Genomic DNA, 21,099 nt, shown 5'->3' on the forward strand with positions numbered 1-21,099 from the left:
TTTGATTGAATTTTTAAAAATCGATCACAAAAACTAATTGAGGAAATTTCAAATATAAAACAATTGCATTAGACAAATATTTATATTCGGGCGACAGTGAGGCAAGACCGAATTTTATGTACCCTTCACCATGGATTCCATACAAAATTCTATTAAAAACTGCCATTCACAAACGCATTGCGCATTGGGTTGTAGTAACCTTGTTAACACCGTCTTCTTACTTAAAAGTTAGTCCACCTATGGAAACTAGTTGAATCTGGTTATATAGAAATAATTATGAACCGATTTTCGCATACTAACTGACCGATCAAACTGATCGGTTTAAAGTTGCTTTTGCAAGAGAGGTCACAAGTTTGAGGGCATGTACACTGAAAGAAGAAGAATGAATTATGAAGAATGAAATTTTAGGCAAGCAAAGTTTTCTTTTGACGCTAAAACATTTTCTTAAAAAAAAAAAAAAAAAAAAAAAAAAAAAAAAAAAAAAAAAAAAAACAATAGAAAGTTTTAGAGATAATCGTTGGATCGCTGAATATTATAAATTCGGATTGATTTTCTCCAAAAAGAAACTACTTTAGAAGAAAGGGGAATTAGGTTTGTCTAAACTTTCGTTCCGGAGGAAAGTATTTTTTCTTTGGGTGCAACATGTTCCCAATGTCAACTGGATCGTTAAAAATTTGCTCTCTAAGAGGCCCCGCACGCCAAATCATGGGATCGGTTTTATTTAGGCACTACACCTAAAACTGGACCGATATGGTTCGTTTGAAATACCATCTGACATACATTAAACAGGCCTACTTTTGTCAAGTTTCAAGTGAATAGCTTGTTTCGTTCGGAAGTTAGCGTGATTTCGACAGACGGACGGAAAGCCATCACTGGATTGACTAAAAATTTTACCTTGACCCAAACTATATAAAATGTATGGGGTCTGAGACCAATATTTCGATATGTAACAAAAGGAATGATAATGTTAGTATAGCTAGCCTCCATCCTTTGTTGGTGGATATAAAAATATTGTTTACAAATATTCATTATATCTGTTTATTTAATTTGTATACCCTCCACCATAGGATGGGGGTATATTAACTTTGTCATACCGTTTGTAACACATCGAAATATTGCTCTAAGACCCCATAAAGTATATATATTCTAGAGGTGTGCACGTGAGTAATATTTTACTCACGCTCACGCACACTCACGACGGAAAAATCTTACTCACGCACACTCACGCACGATATTGTTTGGTAGGACTCACGCTCACGCACACTCACGAAAAGAAAATTTGTATTCACGCACACTCACACACGAAAATGTCGTGACTCACGAAAAATACCGTGACTCACGAAAAATATCGTGACTCACGAAAAATGTCGTGACTCACGAACAATTTTTTGAGTAATTTACCTTAGCGACGCGTCTGAAAACATGAGCATTATTAAAATCGAGAGCGTTATTGCACTCTTAACATCCCAGGTGTCACTAAAATTGTAAATGAATTTAACTCTTAAGCGTTTTATGTTGGTGAGCAGGATTATTTTCGTGAGCGTAAATCTTTACTCACGCACACTCACGAAGATAATATTTTCGTGACTCACGCTCACGCACGACATTTTGGTTTGTTAATCACGCTCACGCGTGAGTCACGAAAATTTTCGTGAGTCACGACAATTTCGTGTCACGTGCACACCTCTAATATATTCTGGGTCGTGGTGAAATTCTGAGTCGATCTAAGCATGCCGTCCGTTCGTCCATCTGTTAAAATCACGCTAACTTCCAAACGAGACAAGCTATCGACTTGAAACTTGGCACAATTAGTTGTTGTTGATTTAGGTCGGACGGTAGTGCAAATGGGCCATATCGGTCCACTTTTGCGTATAGCCCCCATATAAGCGGATCCCCAGATTTGGCTTGCGGACCGGCTGAAATTTGGTACATGGTGTTAATATATGTTCTCTAACAACCATGCAAAAATTGGTTCACATCGGTTCATAATTATATGTAGCCCCCATATAAACCGATCCCCATATTTGACCTCCGGAGCCTCGTGGAATAGCAAAATTCATCCGATTCGGTTGAAATTTGGCACATGGTGTTAGTATGTGGTCTCTAAAACCCATGCAAAAATTGGTCATATCGGTCCATACTTATATGTAGCCCCCATATAAACCGATCCCCAGATTGAACCTCCGGAGCCTCGTGGAAGAGCAAAATTCATCCGATTCGGTTGAAATTTGGTACATGGTTTTGGTATATGGTCTCTAACAACCATGCACATCGGTCCATAAGTATATAAAGCCCCCATATAAACCGATCCCCAGATTTGGCTTGCGGAGATTCAAAGAGAAGCCAATTTCATCCGATCTGGCTGAAATTTGGTACTTGGTGTTGGTATATGGTCTCTAGGGAGCCACCGTGGTGCAATGGTTAGCATGCCCGCCTTGCATACACGAGGTCGTGGGTTCGTTTCCTGCTCCGACCGAACACCAAAAAGTTTATTAGCGGTGGACTATCCCACCTCAGTAATGCTGGTGACATTTCTGAGGGTTTCAAAGCTTCTCTAAGTGGTTTTACTGCAGGTCCCATGTCATTTAAGGAGGTCCCATGTCATTGAGCTTAACATAGAATCGGGCAGCTCTCAGTGATAAGAGAGAAGTTCACCAATGTGGTATCACAATGGACTGAATAGTCTAAGGGCGTTTTCGTTTCGCAAAAAAAATGTAGCCCTGGTGTTACACTACTTCTTCCCTCGTTGTATTTTCGCTCAAATGACAGAGTCATTCCAAAGTTATTGTTAACTCATACTATTGTGAGAGATACAGGATCAAAAATCTATGACAGTGTCCTTCATAGTTTGCAATCAATTTGGAGAATGTTGCACCTTTTTTCCCAATCGAAATCGCCATTGGTCCATAATTATATATAACCCCAATTAAACCGATCCCCAGATTTGGCTTGCGGAGCCTCAAAGAGAAACAAATTTCATCCGATCGGGCTGAAATTTGGTACATGATGTTGGTATATGGTCTCTAACAACCATGCAAAAATTGGTCCATATTGGTCCATAAAAATAATCTACCAAAATTTTATTTCTATAGAAAATTTCGTCAAAATTTTATTTCTATAGAAAATTTTTTCAAAATTTTATATATATATGGGCAATTTTGTCAAAATTTTATATCTATAGAAAATTTTGTCAAAAATTTATATCTATAGAAAATTTTGTCCAAATTTTATTTTGTCAAAATTTTACTTCTATAGAAACTTTTGTCAAAATTTTATTTCTATAGAAAATTGTATCAAACTAAATTATATACTTATTTAATCGGCCTATTTTAGTTTAATATATACCACGTATGGACTACGAGTACCTTGCAATTTAGAAGACGGTGTTAGTAAGTGTTAAAATACCTTACCATCGGCAAATGTTACCGCAACCCAAGTAATTCGATTGTTTATGACAGTCTTCAGTAGAAGTTTCTACGCAATCCATGGTGGGTTCGGCCTGGCCGAACTTACGGCCATATATACTTGTTTTTTTTTTGTACTTTAAGGAAAATTTGGTTTACATCAAAAACATACGACAGTGAAACAAATTTCATAGATTTGTGTCCAAAACTTACTGAAAAATGTTAATGCAAAGATTTTGCAATTTCATTTAATTACAATTTTCTTTATATTAAAGAAATTTCGTTCTAACATTGTCCAAATTAGGCGCCCTAAAATTGCGGTTGCCTAATCTTTGATATTAGGTAAATATTTTATTTTGGATGCATTTTTCAGTGTGAGCACATCAAGGCTCAAATTTTTACCTGATCAGTTCTAAATTGGAAATCTGGGAGGATTTCGAAGTCCAATACTAAATAGGATGATGTTAAAATTCAATACAGAAACAAATATTGAAAGATTATGGAACGTAAATTTTTGGATACGCAATTTACCCAATATTAAAGACAATTTATGTTTAAATAATTACATTTTAATTAAAAGAAATTGTATAATCTCTGATGTACAAAATTTTTCTTCTTTAAATTTAGGAAACGAATAATTGAAATTTGCGTCTTTCGTTAAAGTCATATGTCTGTGAAGTAAAGCAAATTTTCCTAAATGTAAAGAACAATATTTTTTATGTAAAGAAATAATACTTAAATGAACTGAGGGTCAATGTCACCTTTGGATTGAAGATATAAAAGCTTCAAATATAAGCTAAGACCTAAGTTTTGAGGATTTTGTACCTTTTGTTTAATGTTATTTGTTCTTGTTCTTCTTGTTGTTGTTGTTTTTTTTTTTTTTTAATTAAAATAAAGTTGTTTTATTTTGAGGTGTCTCTTATAATTTGGATTTTTTTTCTCAAAAGGAATTATCAGATGTGATCCATGGTGGTGGGTATTTAAGATTCGGCCAGCCTGAACTTACCATCGTATATACTTGTTTTTTTTTTATGTAGAAATATTCTAGTTCTCATAGATTTTGTGTTAAATAAACATTTAAAAAAAAAGCTATATAAAATTTTAATTGATGCATCACAGAATTTCTTAATGAATACAAATTAATTTTATAGAATAAAAAAACAATCAAGAAAAAAATATAACAATCAGTCTACTTTGCCCGGCAAAATCCAGATAAATTGTAGATGACATCATTTCATGCTAAGAGTTGTCATTGAAATTCACAGCATTTTCCTGGGGAGCAACCATTATGCAATTGTTAGGATTTCACAAACAAGCATACACCCAAAAAAAGAAAAAACTAAACCTACCATGGAAGAAAATGTAGGTTTATTTTAACTAAAATATAAAAATAAAATAAAAAATTTTAACTAAAATATTTTACTAATGTTGCAACATGACGAAAATATTGTTTGTTTACCAAATTGAAGAAAATTTTTTAAAAATGATTATTGTTTTCTGTTGTTTAATAATATTTAATAATTTTGAAGGAAAACATTGGTGTTCAAAATTGTTGAAATGTCTTCAGCGATATATGAAAGTTAAGGTAGACATAATTTCAGAGATTTATGAACACATTTTTACAAAAATTCTCCCTTAATGTCATGCTACATCTATTGCCTTTAGACATTTTGGCCAAACAACGGCTGTGCGGTTGCGCGAGCTATCGCTGTGGTGGGAAAAAATGTACGGTCACAGTTCGGTCCTCAAAGTAATGCCAGATGTGCCTAACGTAGTGGATTACACCCTGGCAAAACCACTTTTCGACAAAAAGTTTGAAACTCTAATTCCCAACAGTGAGGCGTGGTGTACACAGACCCCTGGGAATAAAAGATATATAGATTTCTATACTGATGGTTCCAAATTGAATGGACAAGTGGGGTTCGGAGTATATTCTAAAGATTTGGAAATTCGAATAGCGAAAAGATTACGTAATCACTGTAGTTTTTCAGGCTGATATATTGGCATTAAGAGAGGTGGTGAATTGGCTGAGAAGTAATGTTCCCAAAAATGTTGGCATTAATAATACTCAGACAGTCAACCTGCAATGTGTTGGAGACTCAATCGACTTTGCATAATTTACTTTATAATTTCATTTATTATATTCACTTAGTAGGCATTGATTTTCTATTTTAGTATATTGTCAATTGTAGAAAATATTTTTTCATTCCCAAATAAAATTTCGTGTTGTTAAATTCGAGTGTGTTCTTAATACTTCAATCCCACACATAGATGCATTTCCAATAGGTTATGGGCCTTCGCTATGGAGTATTTAAGGACATCTTTTGCGAAATTGAACGAGGACAACTACCATTTGTGGAAATTTAAGTTGGAGTTGGTCCTGCGAAAGGAAGGTTTATGGGAAATCGTAAATAATCCTGTTCCAAATGCCCCAGACGCAGCTTGGAAGAAAAAGAATGAGGAAGCCACAGTTATCATAGGATTATCTGTGGAAGATAATCAGTTAATGCTCATAAAGAAAGCCGGAAGTGCTAATGAATCCTGGAGAATATTGCGCTCACATCATGACAAGGACACGCTCGGAAGCAGCGTACGCATTATGAGACAAATTTGTAATATGAAATATTCAGTAGATGGTAATATCAATGACCATATAATGGAAATGAAACTTCTGTTTGAGAAATTGGAGGCCGCTGGTGAAAAGTTTTCTGAAAGATGGCTAGTAGCGATGCTACTGAGCAGCTTACCACCATCTTTCGATACACTCATAACGGCTTTAGAAGTTCGGAAAAGGGAAGAACTTACTGTGAAAGTCGTGGAAACATGTTTGATTGAAGAATGCCTGAAAAATAAGGAAAATATAGCATCTAATTCAATACTCAAGATTTCAGAACGAGAAGGAGAACATCGTATAAAACGTTGCCACTTTTGTAAGGCCAAAGGACATCTTAAAAAGGATTGCTGGAAGTTCAAGAAAACCAAGAATTACAATAACAATACAGCCAACGAAGCGAAAGAGGTAAAGCCATCGGAAGGTAATTATTGTTTTTCAAGTGGAAGTGATGTTTCATCGTGGGTGATTGATTCTGGCGCACTTTGCCACATAAGTTCTCAACGTTCGTTCTTTTCGTCGATGGATGCAAATGTGCGTGAACTCGTTACCGTCGCATGGTGAGTCAATTCATTCTGAAGGCAAAGGAACTTGCAGTATTGAAACTGTGAATTCTAAAGGTGATAGCTTTAACGTAAAAATACACGATGTGCTCTTCATACCGTCTTTCCAAGGAAATTTATTGTCCGTGAACAAAATGTTAAAGAATGGATTGAAGATAGTATTTGAAAATTCAAGTGCAATCATCACGGCGAAAGACGGAAATGAAGTTGGTTTTGCAGAAATAATATCAGGTTTGTTTCACTTGCGTCAAAAACAAAAAGTTCTGACTGTTTCATGTGACATGAGCAATTGCCAACACTATTGGCATAAGATTTTTGGTCATAGAGATATCGAAGCACTTAGGAAAATGCAGAACCAAAATCTTGTAAGAGGTATGAAAATAAAAGATTGTGGTATAAGAAAAGTTTGTGATGTCTGCGTCTCATGCAAAATGTCAAAGAAGCCATTTAATAAGAAATCTGAGAAAATCTCACATCGAGTCTTGGAGTTGGTTCATACGGACGTCTGTGGTCCTATGCAGACAACAACTCCTGGCGGGAAAAGATATTTTATAACATTTATCGACGATTTCAGCAGATTCACTTATCTTTATTTATTGAAAAATAAAAATGAGGCTTCTGAAAAGATTAAATGTTTCGTAGAACTAATGTATAACAAATTTTCAAGATATCCTTCAATAATTAGATCGGATAACGGAGGGGAGTATACTGGCAAGAACGTTAAAAAATATTTGGAAGATAGGGGAATACAATGCCAGTACACCGTTCCATATTGCCCCCAGCAAAACGGTACTGCTGAAAGAAAGAATCGATATCTGGTGGAAATGGCAAGATCTATGTTAGCAGAAGCCGAACTTCCAAATTTGTTTTGGGGTGAAGCCATAATGACATCAAATTATTTGCAAAATCGTATATATACAAAATCCACTGATACCACTCCGTACCAGCTATGGGAAGGCAAGATACCCGATATAAGTAATTTGAAGATTTTTGGTTCAAAGGCTTACGTACATATACCCAATGAAAAGCGAAGAAAATTGGATAAAAAATCGGAAGTCTTAACATTCATGGGTTATGATGAAAATTCTAATGGATATCGATTTGTGAATACCAAGAGTCGAAAAGTGACTATAAGTAGAGATGCAAAATTCTTGACCGCATATAAAACTCCCGAGATCAATAATAATAACAATTCGGAAATACCATTAGAGATTTTTACAAGCAACAAGAATGTCAACAATTCTGGTGTAAGCGATGAAATATGTAGTGATTACGAGGATGCCGTATCTGGTGAAGAAATATACCCCGAGAGCTTCCAAGCTAACACCGATATGACGTTTGATGAAAATCCAACGGAAGTCGTCGAAAGAAGATCCGAGAGAAAGACAAAAGGTAATCCTCCTGATAGGTACGGATACCATATTAAGGTCGACGACAACTTGATTGAACCAAAATCGTACAAATATGCTCTAGCATCCCCACAACGTGAACAATGGATAAGTGCCATGAAGGAAGAAATGGCATCTCTAAAGGAATTAGAAACTTGGGAATTGATTCCACCTCCTGAAAATGCCAACATAGTCAGTTGCAAATGGACGTATAAAATAAAAAGAAATGCCGAGGGAAGAGCCCAAAGATTTAAAGCTCGACTTGTGGCTCGCGGATTTTCTCAAAAGTATGGGGTCGATTATGATGAAGTGTTTGCCCCTGTCATCAAACAATCAACCTTGCGGACTCTTTTATCTATCGCAGGTGCAAAGAAAATGTCAGCAGTTCACTTCGATTTCAAATCTGCATTTCTAAATGGCGACCTAAATGAAACCATTTATATGGAGCAACCAGCAGGATTTGATGAAGGTAAAAGTAATCTGGTATGTAAATTGAAAAAGAGTATATATGGTCTTAAGCAGGCTGCACACGTTTGGAACTCAACCTTGCACAATGCCTTGTGTAACGGAGGATTCAAACAATCTAGTGCAGATCCTTGCCTTTATACAAAATGCACCAACGAGGAAGGGATCATATATATTCTTGTATACGTCAATGACATTTTGGCAGTATCAAAAGGTAAACTTGCCATCCGAAATTTTGAGAGACTTATCGAGTCACATTTCGATATAAGTAACCTTGGAGACGTAAAACATTACTTAGGTCTCGAAATTTTTAAAGATAAAAACTTAAACTTTTGCATTCGTCAACGAAAATACATTTCTGATATGTTGAAAGAATATGAAATGGAAAATGCAAAAGAATCAAAATTTCCATTGGATCCTGGCTACGGAAAGTCGGAGTCCAATCTCCTTATAGATAATACCAAATACCAAAAGTTGATTGGATCACTTTTATACCTAAGTGTGAATTCGAGGCCTGACATTGCTGCGAGTGTTTCTATACTTGCTAGAAAAGTGAGCTGTCCTACTCAGGAAGATTAGATAGAATTGAAACGTGTTCTCAAGTATCTGAAGGGAACAATTCATCACTTCCTAAGGCTAAGCAACAACAACTCTGAGCGCGATACATTGATCGGATATGCTGATGCGAATTGGGCTGAAGACAAGGTCGATAGGAAATCCAATTCCGGATACGTGTTCCAAATCAATGGTGGATCAATAAGCTGGGCTTGTAGAAAACAAACTTGTGTTTCACTGTCCTCTACGGAAGCTGAGTTTATTTCGCTTTCCGAAGCTTGTAAAGAAGCAATCTGGCTAAGACGTCTATTGAATGACATGAAAACCAGTCAAACATCACCAACTGTCATTTATGAAGATAATCAAAGTTGCTTGAGGCTTATTAAAGAAGAAAAACTCAGCAATAGAACGAAACATATTGACACTAAACTCCACTTTGTAAAGGAGCACGTCACAAAGAAAAATGTTGAATGCATTTACTGTCCAACGGATTCGATGCTGGCCGATATAATGACGAAACCTCTACATACACCACAGTTTGTGAAATTTCGAAAATCAATTGGCGTTGAACTCGGTTGAGGGAGGGTGTTGGAGACTCAATCGACTTTGCATAATTTACTTTATAATTTCATTTATTATATTCACTTAGTAGGCATTGATTTTCTATTTTAGTATATTGTCAATTGTAGAAAATATTTTTTCATTCCCAAATAAAATTTCGTGTTATTAAATTCGAGTGTGTTCTTAATACTTCAATCCCACACATAGATGCATTTCCAATACAATGAAAACCATGGACTCTGTGTTCCTCAACTCGAAAACGGCCATTGACTGCCGCAAATCTCTCAATGAGATGGCTGAGCAGTACAATATTCACCTAATATGGGTGCCTGGCCATAGGAACATACCGGGGAACTGCGAAGCGGTTGAGTTGGCAAGGCTTGGGACTACCTTACATATTCCAGGGGAACTAGAATCTGTTGGTATGCCCCTGGCTACCTGCAAGCTCATGCTGCGTGAGAAGGCTAATATGATGGCAAATGTTCGATGGGAGAATTGCAAGGGCTGTAACGACAGCAAGCAAATATGGCCCCATTTAAACTTAAACCGCACACTAGATATGCTAGTGTTCTCTAGACGTCAGATATCACTCCTGATATCTGATAAAACGGGTCGCTGCTTGATGATGCGGAATCAATTAAACACCTCTTGTGTGAGTGTCCTGCATTTTGTGTAAGGCGTAAGCAAATTTTATGGGCATATAGCTTTAAATTACTGGCGGACCTGGAAAACGTTAACATAAGCAGTCTGCTAATTTTTTTGGAACAATCTGGTTGGTTCAACAGAAGAAAATAATCGAGAAGGTTCTGCGGTTAAAACTAGAAGTGTCCATATGTACTAGGTACTTTGAGTTAATGTGGTATCACAATGGACTGAATAGTCTAAGTGAGCCTGAAACTTAATCTGGCTGCCACTTTAACCTATATCGGCTAAAAGAATTTCGTTCACTTTTCTGAGGGTACACACAAAAAAAAAATTTTTGTCTTCATTCACGAAATACATTGATCCAATTAATTATACCCTCCACCATATCGGAGCCGATAAGAGTAGCATATTTCAGCCAATCTGACTGAAATTTGTTACATAGTGTAAGTATCTGGTCTCTAACAACCATACAGAAATTGGTCCATATCGGTCCATAATTATATATATCCCCCATATAAACCGATCCCCAGATTTGACCTCCGGGGCCTAATGGATGAGCAAAATTCATACGATCCGGTTGAAATTTGGTACGTGGTGTTAATTTATGGTCTCTAACAACCATGCAAACATTGGTCCATATCGGTGCATAATTATATATAGCCCCCACATAAACCGGTCCCCAGATTTGTCCTCCGGAGTCTCTTTGAGAATCAAAATTCATCCGATCCGGTTGAAATTTGCAACGTGGTGTTAGTATGTGGCCGCTAATAACCATGTCAAATTTGGTCCATATCGGTCTATAGTCTATATATAGCTGATTCCCAATCACACAAAAATTAGTCCACATCGATGCATAATCATGGTTGCCACTCGAGCCAAAAATAATCTACCAAAATTTTATTTCTATAGAAAATTTTGTCAAAATTTTATTTCTATAGAATTTTTTTTCAAAATGTTATTCCCATAGAAAATTTTGTCAAAATTGATTTTTATAGAAAATTTGGCAAAATTTTATTTCTATAGAAAATGTTGTCAAAATTTTATTTCTATAGAAAATTTTGTCAAAATTTTATTTCTATAAAAATTTTTGTCAAAATTTTATTTCTATAGAAAATGTTGGCAAAATTTTATTTCTTGATTTATTTTGTTTCTTGTTCGATCTTTTTCAGTTTAAAATAAAGAATTTTATTTCTATAGAAAATTTTGTCAAAATCTTATTTCTATAGAAATTTTTGTCAAAATTTTATTTCTATAGAAAATTTTGACAAAATTTTATTTCTATAGAAAATGTTGTCAAAATTTTAATTCTATAGGGAATGTTGTCAAAATTTTAATTCTATTGAAAATTTTGGCAAAATTTTATTTGTATAGAAAATTTTGACAAAATTTTATTTCTATAGAAAATTTTGTCAACATTTTATTTTTATAGAAATTTTTGTCAAAATTTTATTTCTATAGACATTTTTGTCAAAGATTTGTTTCTATAGAAAATTGTGACAAAATTTTATTTTTATAGAAAATGTTGTCAAAATGTTATTTCTATAGAAAATTTTGTCAAAATTTTATTTCTATAGAAATTTTTATCAAAACTTTATTTCTATAGAAAATTTTGTTAAAATTTTATTTCTATAGAAAATTTCGTCCAAATTTTATTTCTATAGAAAATGTTGTCAAAATTTTAATTCTATAGAGAATGTTGTCAAAATTTTAATTCTATTGAAAATTTTGGCAAAATTTTATTTCTATAGAAAATTTTGGCAAAATTTTATTTCTATAGAAAATTTTGGCAAAATTTTATTTCTATAGAAAATTTTGGCAAAATTTTATTTCTATAGAAAATTTTGTCAACATTTTATTTTTATAGAAATTTTTGTCAAAATTTTATTTCTATAGACATTTTTGTCAAAAATTTGTTTCTATAGAAAATTGTGACAAAATTTTATTTTTATAGAAAATGTTGTCAAAATGTTATTTCTATAGAAAATTTTGTTAAAATTTTATTTCTATAGAAATTTTTGTCAAAACTTTATTTCTATAGAAAATTTTGTCAATGTTTTATTTCCATAGAAAATTTTTGTCACAATTTTATTTCTTTAGAAAACTTTGTCAAAATTTTATTTCTATAGAAAACTTTTATAAAAATGTTATTTCCATACAAAATTTTGTCAAACTAAATTATATACGTATTTAATCGGCCTTTTTTAGTTTAATATATACTACGTATGGACTACCTAGCAATTTAGAAGACGGTGTTAGGAAGTTTTCAGATACCTTGCCATCGGCAAGTGTTTCGCCAACCCAAGTAATTCGATTGTGGATGACAGTCTTCAGTAGAAGTTTCTACGCAATCCATGGTGGAGGGTACATAAGCTTCGGCCTGGCCGAACTTACGGCCGTATATACTTGTTTTTAATTGAAATGTCTGCAATCATATAAAAATCAAATCAAAAAATCAATTAAAAAATTAATTTATCCAAATAAAAAATTGATACTATTAATTTTTCTGATTGATTTTTGTTTCATTTAAAAAAATTTTGTTGAATTAATTAAATTTTAAAATGAATATATTTTGAAACTAATTTAAGAATTTAATTGGAAACAATTTCGTTAAATTTTTTTTCTGTGTATAGGTGGTCATATATGCGACCTGAATGCTTTGTTAAAAGGGGTAACATGTTGGGCTGTATATAATTTTAGTTGCTGTCAAAACTTAAAAGTTCGATTTTAAATGAAACAGGCTTCATTTGATTTGAAACGGGTATCAGGTACTTTGAAAAAAGGTTTCATTTGAAGTGAAAATGGGATATAAAAGGTACTTGTAGTTAATGTGGCACCATAGAGGACTGAGTTTCCTTAGTGAGCCTGAAACAACAACGAGGGGCCAATGCAACCTAACTTAAGCCTCTCTCTGCAAAATTTCGAGAATTTTGATTTTTGGTGAAACACTATAAAGGCATTGAATTACATCTATTGAATTAGTTTCCTTCATTATTCCAGCCTTCATTAAAATATTTACATATTCAACAGAAAATATATAAAATTTTCTAATATTATTTTTAATTTTAATTTTATTTTTAATTATCTTTTTTCTCCAATTCTTTATTTTCAGATAGTAAAATGTACTCATCCTTCCGTCCAACAGACACACTACAATGAGTAAACGTAAAAAACTGTCAAGGACATGAAAGTAAGCTCACAAGGCATTTAAGAAGCGAAAAAAACAAAAAATCCATTTACCACGAAAAATAAGAGGTAGCCATTTCTTCCCATAACACAACTGCTTCTGCCAAAAACAAAAACATGGTCTTCAATTTGCTGTTTATAACTACTGTGATAAAATCCACTTTTGGCGTGGTAACCACAGGTCTATGGCTAATACCTTTGCTATTGGCCACTATAACCTATTACAGATATGATCAAATGGATCCCGAAGCAAGGGCTTTTGATCATCAGGCATTATTTGCCGAATATGATTTCATTGTGGTGGGAGCTGGATCAGCAGGAGCTGTGGTTGCAAATCGCCTAAGTGAAGTGAAAAAATGGAAGGTGTTACTGATAGAGGCGGGTCCCGATGAGAATGAAATATCCGATGTCCCTTCTTTGGCGGCCTATTTACAATTGAGTAAATTGGATTGGCAATATAAGACTGCACCGTCTAATAAATCATGCCTGGGTATGAAAAATAATCGTTGCAATTGGCCCAGAGGCAAGGTTCTGGGCGGTTCTAGTGTCTTGAATTATATGCTCTATGTTCGAGGAAATCGTAATGATTATGACCACTGGGAATCTCTGGGCAATGAGGGTTGGGGCTATGATAGTGTTTTGCATTATTTTAAAAAATCCGAAGATAATCGTAATCCCTATTTGGGGAAGAATGCCTATCATGGCACTGGAGGCTACTTGACGGTTCAAGAATCTCCTTGGCATACACCATTGGTGGCGGCATTTGTAGAGGCTGGCACTGAGTTAGGTTATGAAAATCGTGATATTAATGGTGAAACCCAAACGGGGTTTATGATAGCCCAAGGTACCATACGTAGAGGATCCCGCTGTAGTACGGCTAAGGCCTTTCTAAGGCCCATAAGAAATCGTAAAAATTTCCATTTGTCTTTAAATTCTCAGGTGACCAAAGTGATTATAGACGAATTGACCATGAGGGTGAAAGGAGTGGAATTTGTTAAGGCGGGCCAGGTGAGAAGAGTCTTTGCTAAACGCGAGGTAATTCTATCAGCAGGAGCCCTAAATACCCCCCAAATTATGATGTTATCGGGAATAGGTCCCCGACAACATTTGGAAGATCATGGCATAAAAGTTTTGCAAGACTTGCCCGTGGGGGAAAATATGCAAGATCATGTGGGTATGGGAGGCCTAACATTTTTGGTAGATAAACCCGTATCCATAGTCCAGGATCGTTTTAATCCTACGGGCTTGACTTTGCAATATGTGTTACGAGAACGTGGTCCCATGACCACTTTGGGTGGGGTGGAGGGTTTGGCGTTTGTCCACACCCCCTATTCGAATAGAAGTTTAGATTGGCCCGATATACAATTTCATATGGCTCCTGCATCCATAAATTCCGATAATGGAGCAAGAGTGAAAAAGGTAATGGGCCTAAAGGAATCTCTCTATCAAGAGGTTTATCATCCCATAGGCAATAAGGATTCATGGAGTATTATACCACTGCTGCTAAGGCCCAGATCTAGGGGTTGGGTAAGATTACGCTCAGCCAATCCTTTTGTTTATCCCATAATTAATGCTAATTATTTTGATGATCCTTTGGATGTTAAGGTCCTCGTAGAGGGAGCTAAAATTGCTTTACGTGTGGCAGAGGCCAAAGTTTTCAAGCAATTCGGTTCGCGTCTCTATCAGAAATCTTTACCCAATTGTAAAAAATTCCGTTTTATGTCCGATGCTTATATAGAATGTCATATACGTACTATCTCCATGACCATATATCATCCTTGTGGTACAGCAAAAATGGGACCAGCATGGGACGAAGAGGCTGTGGTGGATCCCCGTTTGAGAGTCTATGGTATAAGGGGTCTACGTGTGATAGATGCTAGTATTATGCCTACGATAAGTAGTGGCAATACTAATGCCCCCGTAATAATGATTGGTGAAAAGGGAGCAGATTTAATTAAAGAAGATTGGCTTTATAATCCCGAATATCGTATAAATGAAAAAAGTTAGCAAGAAAATGGAAATATACAATATATAGAAAAGTGATATCGAATATATAGGAAGGAAAAGGAAATTTTGAATATAAAGAAGGGGAAAACTCCCGTAAGATTACAATTTGAAATTATCCAGATGGCTTTTCTTCGACGTTGAAAAGTTATCATATTTTTTCGCTGTGAAAAAGTATATTATTTTGACGAGATATGTATATTTTTCTATGAAATATATATGGTTACCACAAAAATATTGAAAATGCTAAAAATGTTGGTAGGAACATACACAGAAAACATACAGCATTTGCCCTATTTAAATTTTAATTGAATTAAAAAAAAAAAAATATTTAAAAAATAATTGAAAATAATTGACGTTGGTTTCAAGGTATGAAGTCTACGATTGAAGATATTTCAACTAAAAATTAATTGGATCAATTTTTTATACCCTCCATCATAGGATGGGGGTATATTAACTTTGTCATTCCGTTTGTAACACATCGAAATATTGCTCTAAGACCGCACAAAGTATATATATATTCTGGGTCGTGGTGAAATTCTGAGTCGATCTAAGCATGTCCGTCCGTCCGTCTGTTGAAATCACGCTAACTTCCGAACGAAACAAGCTATCGACTTGAAACTTGGCACAAGTAGTTGTTATCGATGTAGGTCGGATGGTATTGAAAATGGGCCATATCAGTCCACTGTTACGTATAGCCCCCATATAAAGGGACCCTCAGATTTGGCTTGTGGAGCCTCTAACAGAAGCATATTTCATCCGATCCGGCTGAAAGTTGGTACATGGTGTCAGCATATGATCTCTAACAACCATGCAAAAATTGGTCCACATCGGTCTATAATTATATATAGCCCCCATATAAACCGATCCCCAGATTTGGCTTACGGAGCCTCAAAGAGAAGAAAATTTCATCCGATCCGGCTGAAATTTAGTACATCATGATGATGGTATATGGTCTCTAACAACCATGCAAAAATTGGTCCATATCGGTCCTTAATTATATATAGCCCCCATATAAACCGATCCCCAGATTTGGCTTGTGGAGCCTCTAACAGAAGCATATTTCATCCGATCCGGCTGAAAGTTGGTACATGGTGTTGGTATATGGTCTCTAACAATCATGCAAAAATTGGTCCACATCGGTCCATAATTATATATAGCCCCCCATATAAACCGATCCCCAGATTTGGCTTGCGGAGCCTCAAAGAGAAGCAAATTTCACCCGATCCGGCTGAAATTTGGTACATGATGTTGGTATATGGTCTCTAACAACCATGCAAAAAATGGTTCACATCGGTCCATAATTATATATAGACCCAATATAAACCAATCTCCAGATTTGACTTGCGAATCCTCAAAGAGAAGCAAATTGCATCCGAGCCGGCTGAAATTTAGTACATGGTATTGGTATATGGTCTCTAACAACCGTGCAAAAATTGGTCCACATCCCTCCATAATTATATATAGCGCCCATATAAACCGATCCCCAGATTTGGGTTGCGGAGCCTTAAAGAGAAGCAAATTTCATCCGATCCGCCTGAAATTTGTTACATGATATTGGTATATGGTCTCTAACAACCATGCAAAACTTGGTCCCCATCGGTTCATAATTATATATAGCCCCCATATAAACCGATCCCCAGATTTGGCTTGCGAAGTCTCCAAGAGAAGCAAATTTCATCCAATCCGGTTGTAATTTGAAACATGATGTTAGTATATGATCTTTAACAACCGTGCCAGAATTGGTCCATATCGGTCCATAATTATATATAGCCCCCATATAAACCGATCCCCAGATTTGACCTCCGGAGCCTCTTGGAGGAGCAAAATTCATCCGATCCGGTTCAAATTAGGAACGTGGTGTTAGTATATGGTCGCTAACAACCATACCAAAATTGGTCCAATCACACAAAAATTGGTCCATATCGGTTCATAATCATGGTTGCCACTAGAGCCAAAAATAATCTACCAAAATTTTATTTGTACAGAAAATTTTGTCAACATTTTATTTCTATAGAAAATTTTGTCAAAATTTTATTTCTAGAGAAAATTTTGTTAAAATTTTATTCGGTTCATAATAAAATTTTCATCATTATCAAAATTTTATTTCTATAGAAAATTTTGTTAAAATTTTATTCGGTTCATAATCATGGTTGCCACTCGAGCCAAAAATAATCTACCAAGATTTTATTTCTATAGAAAATTTTGTCAAAAGTTTATTTCTATAGAAAATTTTGTTAAAATTTTATTTCTGTAGAAATTTTTGTCAAAATTTTCTTTCTATAGAAAATTTTGTCAAAATTTTTATTTCTATAGAAAATTTTGTGAAAATTTTATTTCTATAGAAAATTTTGTTAAAATTTTATTTCTGTAGAAAATTTTGTCAAAATTTTATGTCTACTTTGTCAAACTGAATTATATACGTATTGGATCGATCTTTTTTGATTTTATATATACCACGTATGGACTTACGTACAATTTAAAAGATGGTGTTAGAAGGTTTTAAGATACCTTGCCATCGGCAAGCGTTACCGCAACTTAAGTAATTCGATTGTCGATGGCAGTGTTTAGAAGAAGTTTCCAAGCAATCCATGATGGAGGGTACATAAGCTTCGGCCTGGCCGAACTTACGGCCGTATATACTTGTTTGTATTTAATTTTATATGTTCACATTTATACTAACATGTTCATATCGTGATTCATACATTGAAAAAAGGCGACTACAGAATTTAAAATATTCGGACTGACCGTTATTGTGAACCCTTCCATGCTACTAAGGGCTATCAGGATAATTAAATGGCATAAAAATTAACAGAGTGAACATAATTTAAATAAAAATAAAATATATAAAATACACAGTGCAACACAAAAAAATCCAAACACAAAATCACTTATCCCAGGCGAAAGTACTCGATGATAGAAGGAGATTAATGTCCGGAATTTGCTAGATTGGTTGCCATTCGTCTTTTATGAGCCTCTAAAGTTTTGTCGCCAAATTCGATTTTGAACATTTTTTACAATTTTCGTATGGCCATAGCTCGAAAAATGTTGTGAATTAATTTTTGAGGTATTTAGCAAAGTTGTATCTATTGACTCGGCCAACAAAAGTGATGAATATATTAAGTTGGAAAATTTTCATCTTCGTGCTCAAAATCGCAAGAATGTCGCTAAAATTACCACTTTTATTACCAATTTTTTCAGTTTTTCGACTACAGCTCCTGAACATTTTACGAAACAGTAGAGGGAAGAAATGTAGCCTATCAAATTTTGAGCATCTTTGTAGTACATGCCAAATTCATATGACCAGTTTTAATTTTCGTTTTTTGTATATGCAACAACAAAACAAATGCGTATTTGTAAAATCGTTGTTGTTATTGTTAAAAATGAAAATTAATCGTTTTTGTATGGCAAAATCCGTATCAAGGAGTGGTCACATGAATTTTCCGACTTAATATATTCAGCACTTTTGTTGGCCGAGTCAAGAGCTACAACTTTGCTGAATATCTTAAAAATGAATTTACAACATTTTTCGAGCTATGTCCACACGAAAATTGCAAAAAATGCTCAAAATCGAATTTGGCGACAAAACTTTAGACGCTCATAAAAGACAAATGGCAACCAATCTGGCAAAATCCAGAAATTACTTTTCTCCTCTCATCGAGTACTTTCGACTGGTATAGGTGATTTTTTTGTTTGGAGACAAAAAGTTTAATTTTGCGCCACAGTGTTACCAATTTAATAAAAATTTAATGAAAATAATAAAAACTTAAAAAAGTATTAATTATTAAACTTAAATTAAATTCACAAAAATCAAAACACAATAATTTAAATTTTACCAAATTAATTAAATAAATTTATGAAAAATTTAATTCAAATACTACAACTAATTAATTATTTAACTAAAATTAAATTAAGTAAAGTTATACCAAATGAAATTAAACTAAATAATTTAAATAAAAAAAAAATAAATTACTGTTTACTAAACTAATTAAATTTAATTCAAGTAATTAAAAACTAACGACTAATTAATTAAATTTACTAAATAGTAAAGTAAATAAGTTAACTCAAAATAAAATAAAATAATTTTTAATTACTTAAATTTAATTCAAATAATTAAAATCAGAGAAATTAATTATTAATTTAATAAAATTATTTATTAATTAAATAAAAAAATAAATTGTTGAAAATGAAATTAAAATAAATCAATTAAAATAAATTAAATTTGTAATTTAATTAATAACATATAATTCACGAAATTAAAATCTAACAATTAATTAATTAACTTAAATTATAACAAATAAAATTAAACTAAAAACAGTTAAACCTAAATAAAGGTAAATATTTACCATATAAATTAAATTTAATTCAAATTATTAATGCCTAAAAATTAAGTAATTAATCACCTAAACATACACTTATTAGAGATACACCAAATGAAATTAAACTAAATTATTTAAATTAAAATAAAATAAATTAAATGTTACCCATTTAATTAAATTTAATTTAAGTAAATAAACTATAAAAATTCTTTTGCTAATTAATTAAAATCCAATTTACTAAAATCATAACAAATTAAAATAAAATAAACAAGTTTAATGCAAATAATAGAAATTAAATTTTAACAAGACATACGCTAAAGCTTAAGACCTTCGATGTCATAGATTTATCCTCATTTATGCTTATAATTTACTTATAAGAATAAATATGAAATAAATAAATAAATAAATTTTAACAAATCAAATAGACCAAAAAAATAATGGAGTGAATCAAAATAAGAAAAAATAATATTTTCCAAATTAAATGAATTTCATAATGATTTAATTAAAGTTAAAACTCAAAATTCATAACTAATTAACTAAAATTACACCAAATGATATTAAAATAGTTTTAACAATAAATAGTTAAATCAAAATCAAATAAATTTTACCAAACTAAATAAATTTAATAATTTAATAATAAATTTAATAAATAAAATCGAATACATTATTAAATTTATTAAAATTCAATTTACTTAAATTATAACCAATAAGATTAAAGCAAAAACGTTAAATCAAAATAAATAAAAGTCAATTTTACCAAATAAATTCAAGTAATTAATAAAAAATAAAGTATGGTATATCTTTTTAAAAATATACCAAATTAAAAATTAATTAAATAAAAAAAATTAAACTAAATAACATAAATTAAAATATAATAAAAACAATTTTATAAGACTAATAAAATTTAATCCAAGTATAAAATCTAAAATTTACCAATTACCTTAGTTTACTAAAATAAAAAATCAAAATAAACAATAAAAAATATTAAAATAAACAAGTATATACGACCGTAAAATCGGCCAGGCCGAATTTTATGTACCCTCCACCATGGATTGTATAGAAACTTGTACTAAAGTCTGTCATCTACAATCGAATTAACTGCGTTGCGGTAACACTTGCCGATGGCAAGGCATCTTAAAACTTCTTAACACCATCTTCTCAATTGTAAATTAGTCCATACGTATATATTAAACAAAAAAGTCGATTAAATAAGTATGTAATTCAGTTTGACAAAATTTTCTATAGAAACAAAATTTTGTCAAACTTTTCTATAGAAATAAAATTTTGACAAAATTTCTATCGAAATAAAATTTTGACAAACTTTTCTATAGCAATAAAATTTTGAGAAAATTTTCTATAGAAACAAAATTTTGTCAAAATTTTCTGTAGAAATAAAATCTT

At 33.0% G+C, this 21,099-nt stretch overlaps 1 protein-coding gene across 1 annotated transcript in view; it reads left to right on the forward strand.

Moving 5' to 3' along the window:
* LOC142228869 (glucose dehydrogenase [FAD, quinone]) overlaps window positions 1-15,514 on the forward strand; it is a 62,355-nt gene extending 46,841 nt beyond the window's left edge. Inside the window, exon 2 of the mRNA XM_075299405.1 lies at window positions 13,302-15,514. Within this exon, the coding sequence (XP_075155520.1) occupies window positions 13,493-15,382 (1,890 nt within the window). The 5' untranslated portion in view covers window positions 13,302-13,492 and the 3' untranslated portion in view covers window positions 15,383-15,514. The remainder of the gene's footprint in view (window positions 1-13,301) is intronic.
* Window positions 15,515-21,099: the final 5,585 nt, after the last annotated feature.

This window comes from Haematobia irritans, chromosome 3 (genome assembly GCF_050003625.1).
Source record: "Haematobia irritans isolate KBUSLIRL chromosome 3, ASM5000362v1, whole genome shotgun sequence".
NCBI lineage: Eukaryota > Metazoa > Arthropoda > Insecta > Diptera > Muscidae > Haematobia > Haematobia irritans.